Source organism: Leptonychotes weddellii, chromosome 6 (genome assembly GCF_054177405.1).
Source record: "Leptonychotes weddellii isolate Sample4059 chromosome 6, ASM5417740v2, whole genome shotgun sequence".
Lineage (NCBI taxonomy): Eukaryota > Metazoa > Chordata > Mammalia > Carnivora > Phocidae > Leptonychotes > Leptonychotes weddellii.
In genome coordinates, this window is record NC_138374.1 from 31,727,102 (window position 1) to 31,736,363 (window position 9,262).

The following is a 9,262-nucleotide window of genomic DNA, read 5'->3' on the forward strand; positions in this document are numbered from 1 at the left end:
TTGAAAGACCAGACTAGTTTTTGGAAAAATATTTGTGGATATATACATGTAACAAAATGTAACAAAAATTATACCCAGAACCCCAAATTTTAATGTTTCTTTAGTGCTAAAAATGTAAGATTTTCCTACAGGAAATACTACTGCTGACTACTATGGAAAATTTCAAAAAGTTAAAAATAAACACCATGGCTATCCATGAACCCATTACTCAGCTTAAAATATCAAAATTCTCTTATGCTTGTTTTGTTTCCCACATGCACACTTTTTAACATCCACAAAATTAACAACTATAAATATCTTTAATATCATATAGTACTCAGTTCAGTTTTCCCTATGTATCCTTTATTCCTAAGCTATACTACTGGGACTCTAAATGGGTCAGTTTAATTTGGAAAGCTGGAATGTGATTTAATTTTATACAACTCAAAAGGTCACACTAAGTCTTCCTCTGACCTCCTCTGACCTCCAACCCGTCTTTTTCCACTGAAAGGCAATCATTTTCCTGTCTATGCTTGCTACTAGAAATATTTTACTCTCAAAATTTAAACTACCTAAATACCTGACCTTTCAAAGACCTTTAACTTTTATGGTGTGAATTCTTCTGCCCCTTCCTAATTATATATCGTTGCCTACATATTCTTAGAAAATATCAGTTATTATGAGCTATGTTAAATAGCTGGCTTATGTAAATGGCAAATAAAAATTTAACTCAGGTATACTGGTTCAGCTACCCAGTGCTATTACGATGGATGTTCTAGATAAGAGTTTCCTTTTGGTCTTCTATAATCTGAATATAAATACTAAACAGTGAAAAAATAACCAGTTAGTAAGAAAAAAAGGTGTTGAGCTTTTTTAGAACCTTTGTATCTGAACTAATAATTTGTCTTTTCCTTTTTCTAGTGATACTTCCTACAAATAACACACAGTTGCATATATTTTACAGTTTCAATCATTTTTTATTCTCTGTGGAATGCTAGATTTAATGTTACAGTATGGTTGTCAAAGCTACTGAAACGTGACAAATGTCCATGTCTAAATGCTGCAGAACAGTATAACTTTATTTTTAAACAAAAAAGTTATTTTACAGCTGAGGTCTGATGGTTTTTAAACCAATGCCTATGTGTATGGCCAGCCACAAACCTTGGGGATGTTTATTACCTGTACATGTATATACAAATATATCCCATACATATATATGCACACAGGCATGTATTAATTTATGTGAAATTTATAAAATTATATACATACACATACATGCATATCTATATACATATACCCACCCTCACCATTGAGCTTACTTTTCCAACACTAATCAGCTTCATGCCCAATTATTATTGCTGCCCAGTAGAACTACATGATTTTAGTGCCAATACCAAGCACCTTGTAGGATGCAGGATAGGTATGTCTGTGCATATAGATATGTGTATTTATGTATGTTTGTGTATATAAAGGAATTATTTCTCCCTTTTATGCTTCAGTCATGCATTACTACAATAAACAGTCTTTTCACCATAGGTTTTGAAATTCTAAACAGTGTAAAATCTACTTCTGGAAAACTGTATATGTTCATAGTTACAAAAAATATATTATATATATGATTGAAACCTATTGAGTACATATGTTCTCTGAATCTGGCTATATCCTAGCCATTAGATAAATTAAAAAAAACACCCTATTAATAGGATGTTATGATAGCCTTAAATAGACCATTACCTGTATTTAGAATAGTTGATATATTTTAAAAGTTGACAAAATGATGTTAAAGATTTGAAAAACACTATGCATCTGCATTAAATATATAAAGGTTTCTACCAACGGCCAGGTTCAATTCATTGTCAAAGATTTTCATGTTCTAAGAGTGACCAATATCATAGTCATTATTCTTAAAATTATGGCTCATTAAGGCTTTTATACAAAAAAAGCCCTATTTTTAATCATTTATAAAAACAAGTTCTATTTAAAAGAAAAAAATGTACATGAACACTAAAGTACTCATGGATACTATCCTGTACAAAGTGACTATGTAAAGATAGGAGGCTCGTTCCCAGTAAGAACACCTCATGGTAGCACATGTAAACCTGGTTTGGTTCCTCTGCTCTGCAGCTATTCAGCATGTAAAATTTAAACCATTTCACATTAACACTTAAATTTAATACAGTGCAAATATTTGAGAATAACTTGTTCCCCCCAGTGAAACAAGAACCAGCGTTATGCTGAATATTCTTCAGATCTATTTACACATTGAGCTAAAAGTTCACCATAAACTTTGAAATTTGCTGAATATCAGCAGAAATGTAACTGAACTAGCAGCAATTGCATTTACAATATTTGATAGTTACTTGAGAGAATGCATAAAATTTTCCAGGCTGTACTCTGAATCATATTGCTCTTGATCCCAAAGATCACTCAGGTTTTCAAGAATTGATTTCATACTTGCTTTTCCGGAAGTAGAAGTGTCAGCTTTTTCTGCTTTGCCATCCTTAAGAAAAATTGGCAGAAAGATAAAATGAAAGATTATGAACTTAAGAAATAATATTCTCCTTTAAAATATCACACTTGTTTCTAATACTGCACTCATTCAACAGAGTTAAACACTTAAAGTGCAAGTTTGTGATCTCAAGATAACCTAATTCTGTTTTCCCACAGTCCTAACAGTTTTATCACTTTAAGCTTTTTATTTAGGAAGAATTATAAGAACATTACAAAGAACTCATCATTAATTGTGTATATTAGATATATAAATTATCAGCTTTTCTCTCAAACCATTTGAGAGTTAAGAAGTTGTAGATATTGGGGCGCCTGGGTGGCTCAGTCGTTAGGCGTCTGCCTTTGGCTCAGGTCATGATCCTGGGGTCCTGGGATCGAGCCCCACATCAGGCCCCCTGCTCAGCGGGAAGCCTGCTTCTCCCTCTCCCACTCCCCCTGCTTGTGTTTCTGCTCTCGCTATCTCTGTCAAATAAATAAATAAAATCTTTAAAAAAAAAAAAAAAAGTTGTAGATATTATACTTTTTTATCCCTAGACAGGAATCAGCCTGTATTCTTAAGAACAAAGATGTTCTCTTACATAATCAAAGTAAGGAAACTTAATACTGCTATATAGTCCATACTCAAATTTTGCCAATTGTCACAGTAAGGTCCTTTATGGCGATAGCTTTTGCTTCTTTGAACATCCCCTGAGCACTGTTCTGCTTCCTAAAAGTCACCAATATTCTTTCAAACAGAATAAAAGCTATTTGAAAATAGCAATCCAGGTTTCTTTGAGCCTTCTTTTTTGTAAATTACATGTATCTTATTTAACCTTACTTACACCACATGACTGAAGAACCTTCCTCCATCTGGGCCATTTCTTGGGGACTTACTTATTAATTGCTGTTTAAAATGCAGCACCCAGGGGCGCCTGGGTGGCTCAGTTGGTTAAGCGACTACCTTCGGCTCAGGTCATGATCCTGGAGTCCCGGGATCGAGTCCCGCATCGGGCTACCTGCTCAGCAGGGAGTCTGCTTCTCCCTCTCCCACTCCCCACTCTTGTGCTCTCTCTCTCACTCTCTCTCTCAAATAAATAAATAAAAATAAAAATAAAATAAAATAAAATGCAGCACCCAGCACCAGACCTAATATTTTAAATGTGGGCTTAACACACACAGAGTACAATGGAACTACTTTCTATTTGGACATTACAATTCTGTTATTAGAGCTAGTTTAATTATATAAGGCCATTTCTCACGACAATTTATACTGAGTGTGCAGTGGATTTTTCTGAACCTATGCAGGACTTTAACTCCAACCCTACTGGTTGTACATTATTACACCAATACTTTTAAGCTATTAGATCCTTTGATTATGGACTGTTATCTGATGTATTAGTTCCATCATCCAAAATAACAATAATGGCTACTATTTACTGAGAATCTATACTAGGTACCTTTTCTAAGTGCTTACATATACTATTTCACTTTATCTTTACAACCATGCAGTGATACCAGCATTTTTATCCTCCCAACAGCAGAGAAGTCTCCGAGCAGACAAGTTAATTTGCCAAAGGTCACCAGTTAATAGGAGGCAGGGCAAGAAACAGAGACCCAGGTCTAGCTGACTCCAGTGATAGCTGTCTTTTAGCAGGAAAGGGCTAAGAAACCTCAAGGCAAGGCACTAAAAACAGAAAGTCAAAATTTAAGAGTTTTATCTGGACATCAAAAATTCCCTCAAAGGCTTGCCTAGTTAATACTAAAGTGAATGCCTTTTGCGGCTTACTTTCATACTTTCAGTCCAGGGAAGTCTGTGAACACATTAAAGATATAGCAAATTGTGTAAGTTCTTTACCTTATCAAGAGTAAACAGATCAAGAAGTTGATCTGTCCCCATACTCTGCAAACTAGAATTCTCTTGGCTAATAACAGTATTTGCTATGTTCATCTTGAATTTCTGCAAACCCATTATTTTCTCTTCCAACGTTCCTCTGGTTATCAATCGGTACACGTTAACCACACGTTTCTGAAGGACAAAAAGAAGTTAAACAACTGTAGCACAAACTGATAAGCTTTGAGGTTCACCAAGTCAGGGGGCTTGCATACTAGAACTAAGTACTTAACTACTATCTAATTAGGATTGGATTTTATTTATCTGGCTTCATGAGCTTAAAATTTTATCATTTTGCAGAGAATTAAGTATTAGGAAGGGACAGTGTCCAAGGTTTCCTTAGCCCAAGTACCTTATTTAATGCATGAGGAAGTGGTGCCACAGACTGGATGACTTGCCTAAGGTCACAACACTTGGCATCAGAGAAGGAACTTAAGCCAAGGCTTCCTGGCTTTGCTGGGTGAGTATTTTGCCCAGGGTACAAGTTAACACCTGTGAGTGATGACTTTTTACCTGCCCAATGCGATGGGCCCGGTCCATGGCTTGTAGATCGCGCATAGGATTCCAGTCGTGTTCCACAAATACTACTGTGTCAGCGCCTGTTAAGTTAAGCCCCAGGCCGCCAACATGAGTTGTAAGTAAAAGAACATCTATGGATGGATCATTGTTAAACCTAAAAGTATAGATATTAAAAAAAGTTAGTACAAACTGGACTGTTTAATAAAAATTAAAGAGCACAAATGAGAACACTGCTTTAAAAATCTATGATGTGGGGGAGGTGCCTGGGTGGCTCAGGCGGTTAAGTGCCCAACTCTTGGTTTTGGCTCAGGTCATGATCTCAGGGTCATGAGATCAAGCCCCACGTTGGGCTCCACGCTCGGCAGGAGTCTACTTGAAATTCTCTCTCTCCCTCTGCCCCTCCTCTCATTTGCAGGCTCACTCACTCTCTCAAATAATCTTAAAAAAAAATCTATGACATGGGGATACCTGGCTGGGGAAGTCAGTAGAGCATGTGACTCTTGATCTAAGGGTTGTAAGTTCAAGCCTCACACTGGGCATAGAGCTTACTTAAAAAAAAAAAATGATGTGTACATTTCTGTGACCACTTGAGATGAAACCTTCTTTTAATATGCATACATATTCAGTAATAAAAGGAATATATTCTAGAACACTTCAGAAATTTCACAAACAACAATAAGTCAACTGGGTTATATTTTAGGATGCCAGATTAAGACTAACTTGCAAAAATGTAATTACACACTAATGAAGACAGGGGCCCCTGGGCGGCTCAGTCATTAAGCATCTGCCTTTGGCTCAGGTCATGATCCCGGGGTCCTGGGATCGAGCCCTGCATCGGGCGTCCTGCTCCACGGGAAGCCTGCTTCTCCCTCTCCCACTCCCCCCGCTTGTGTTCCCTCTCTCACTGTGTCTCTCTGTGTGTCAAATAATAAAATAAAAAAAATAAAAATAAAAAAAATAAACACTAATGAAGACAAAACCCAACTATGAACCTTTAACATGTGGAGACAGAAGAGTTGGGGGAAAGGCTAGATCAATCAGGAAAATTAGAGGATGAGGTGGTTGCTATGATTGTGCTAATCCTAGAAGATACTGATAGAAGTTCTGACATCTAAGAGCTTCTAGGAAAAAGAAAAACTAACATCATTACCAAGCTACCATTTATTACATTCTCACTGTGAATCAAACGATGGGCTTTTGTACTTTATGTGCATTACATTGTTACAATAGCTCTATAAGGATATTATCATTGTCCTTATAGATATTATTATTTTTGATAAATGGGCTCAACAGAACATGTCTAGAGTCAGAAGTCAAGCCTGGGTTTGTGTATCTCCAAAGCCCCTTGTGAGTCTCCAATACTATTGTGCCTAACAATCTCTTAGAGATGCTTGTAAAAAATGCTCACTCTTAAAGTCAGAAGGTCTGGGACAAAACCTAGGAATCTGCATTTAAAAACCCAACCCCTGAGGTTTCTAAAGTAGAGAATGCAAACCACACTTAAACACTGCACTCACCAATTCTGCTTCCTATCTGGGCCAGCTTCCAACTTGTTCTCAGCAGAGACACAGGGATGTTAGAGATCTTAGCTAAGCCACTTGTTTGCTTCCTCCTACCCTAACCTCCCAAAAAAAGTAAGGGGGAAAGTCATTGTCTCTATCTTTTGTTGATGCCTTAAATTTCTTCCCTGCCCTTCAGAGTGCCTTCCTAATAATGTCATGCCCTTTTTTTTTTTTTTTTAACCAAAACTATTCAATTGTATTTTTGGAGTTCTGTATTTTAAAATGGGTTTAGTTGGGTTGAATTATACAATAACAACACATGTGTAGATATTTAGCCAAAGAAAATGTTTCATGAGGCAAACTTCTATGTAAGTAATAACTGACTATAGCTTGCTTTCTAAGAGTTTTAGAAGCCACTTACCGTGAAACAATGGAATGCCTCTGACCAGGAGGTATGCTGCCATCTAATCTCAGATAAGTGACAGAGGGTAAGTGAGGTTTGAGAAGATCATGTTCCACTATATCAAGCATGCTTTTAAGCTGACAGAAGATCAGTATCCTGTGCTGGGCCACAACAGACTCTGTGCCACTCTCTGAAGTGCTGCCATTTCCCAAACCACAGTCCAACAGCAACTTGAAAAAAGAATCAACTGTTACACAGGTGTTCAATAAAGTGGCAACCAATCTCACTGTGACAAATACTTCTCCTTGTGGTAAGAAAAGGTTAAGCTTATCTGTCACCTGGGAAGCAGATCAGCACTCTGGGCTGTAATCTGTTACCCTGCAGCCTCTTGAACTAGTTTTTGAGGTGTTCAGGCTTCGAATTTCCTGATCACCTCCTTCAGGAAGTTCTCTAATAGGCCCTTCTCCCCTGTCCTGAGTTACTTGAGGCTCACTAGAGTCTCAATAAATGTTTACTGAAAATGAAGATCTCTTTCAGGCAAAATGGTTCATGAAAGTTATAAGAGAACACAGTCGGGGGGAGGAGCAAGATAGCAGAGGAGTAGGCGACCTAAATTTCGTCTGGTCCCAGGAATTCAGCTAGATAGTTATCAAACCATTCTGAACACCTGTGAACTCAACAGGAGATTAAAGAAAAAAATAGCATCCGAGGCAATATTTAGGAAGACAGACCGTGGGGGGAGGAAGCCTCCATCAGCCAGCTACCGGCAAGTAATAGAGCAGCTGAGCACAAAATCGGAACTTTTAGAAGTCTGCTCCACTGAGGGATGTCGCTCCAGTGGCTAAGTGGGGGGTGTGAATCCCTCACTGGGACAGTGGGTCTCAGGACCCTCGGGGTCACAGAAAGACCAGGGGTGCCTGAGTGCAGCAGAGCTCCCAGGTATCAGCGCAGGGAAGCCGGCTGCAGAGACTGAGCTGAGGAGTGGGCTCTCAGCTCGGGGTTGCCATAAACCGTGATCCACCGCACAGTCGGGCCACTGCTCTTCCAGCAGGGACCCAACAAGCGGCAGATCCAGGGAGAACCCCCTTCCTCCCCCAGGGAGGAGTGGCACGGGAGCGCATCGCAGGAAATCTGCTGGGTTTGGAGACTCCAAACGGGGTTGTGTGCCAGAGACAGAAATGCTCGGTCACAGGCCAGGTGATCACAGAGGGTGACGGGAGACCAGGGAGACAGGAGTGACTGACTGCTTTTCTCTGAGGGCTCACTGAGGAGTGGGGTCCCGAGCTCTTGGCGCCTCTGGGGACAGAGATTGGGAGGCCACCATTTTTACTCTCATCCTCCAAAGCTTTCAGGGAACAAAAGCTACTGAGAGCAAACCCAAGCAGATCACTTAGCCTGGCCCCTGGCTAGGGTGGAGAAATTCCGCTTCGGGTAAAGACATTTGAGAATCACTGCAACAGGCCCCTCCCCCAGAAGATCAGCCAGAACAGCCAGCCAAAGCCAAGGTTACCGATCAATGAGAACTGCAAAACTCCAGCGAAGGGGAATACAGCACAGAGAATTCATGGCTTTTTCCCCACGATTCTTTAGTCTTTTGAAGTTAATTTTTTAATTTTCTTTTTCTATTTTTTTAAAAAATTTTTCTTTTTCAATCAATTCCTTTTTAAAAATTTTTTAATATTCACTTTTACACTCATATTCTATTCCTTCATTGTATTTAACCTTATTTTTTTTTCTTTCTTTAAAATTTTGAGATATAGTTTCTTCTAACAGAGCAATATATACCCTAAATCTAGTGTACGGCTTTGTTCTAGTCTCCTGCCTGATCACATTCTTTTTTTAAAAATTTTTTTTTTCAACAATTTCTTATCAATTCCTTTTTAAAAATCGTTTTTTTCATCTTACACTCCTATTCCATCCCTTCATTGTATTTACCCTTATTTTTGTATATATATAAGTTTTTCTTTCTTTAAAATTGTGGGAGGCAGTCGCTTCTAACAGAACAAAATACACCCAAAATCTAGTGTGTGTGGCTCTGTTCTATTCACCAGCCTGATCATATTGTTTTTTTTTTTCCCTTTCTTTTCTTTTCCTTTCTTTTCCCCCGGTTTCAGGTCTCTTCTGATTTATTTAGTATATATTTTTCTGGGGTTGTTGTTACCCTGTTAGCATTTTGTTCTCTCATTCATCTATTCTTCTCTGGACAAAATGACAAAATGGAAAAACTCACCTCAAAAAAAAGAACAAGAGGCAGTACTGACTGCCAGAGACCTAATCAATATGGACATTAGTAAGATGTCGGAACTAGAGCTCAGAATGATGATTATAAAGATACTAGCTGGGCTTGAAAAAAACATAGAAGATACTAGAGAATCCTTTTCTGGAGAAATGAACTAAAATCTAAACAAGTCAAAATCAAAAAGGCTATTAATGAGGTGCAATAAAAAATGGAGGCTCTAACTGCTAGGATAAATGAGGTAG

At 38.3% G+C, this 9,262-nt stretch overlaps 1 protein-coding gene across 2 annotated transcripts in view; it reads right to left on the minus strand.

Annotated features, from left to right (window-relative positions):
- Nucleotides 1-935: 935 nt before the first annotated feature.
- Nucleotides 936-9,262, minus strand: part of BTAF1 (B-TFIID TATA-box binding protein associated factor 1) — a 104,170-nt gene continuing 95,843 nt past the window's right edge. For both annotated transcript variants that reach the window (XM_081823829.1, XM_081823828.1), the window contains 4 exons: nucleotides 6,800-7,011; nucleotides 4,871-5,030; nucleotides 4,322-4,492; nucleotides 936-2,479 (listed from right to left, as the gene is read on the minus strand). In XM_081823829.1, the coding sequence (XP_081679955.1) occupies nucleotides 2,336-2,479; nucleotides 4,322-4,492; nucleotides 4,871-5,030; nucleotides 6,800-7,011 (687 nt within the window). In that variant the 3' untranslated portion in view covers nucleotides 936-2,335. The remainder of the gene's footprint in view (nucleotides 2,480-4,321; nucleotides 4,493-4,870; nucleotides 5,031-6,799; nucleotides 7,012-9,262) is intronic.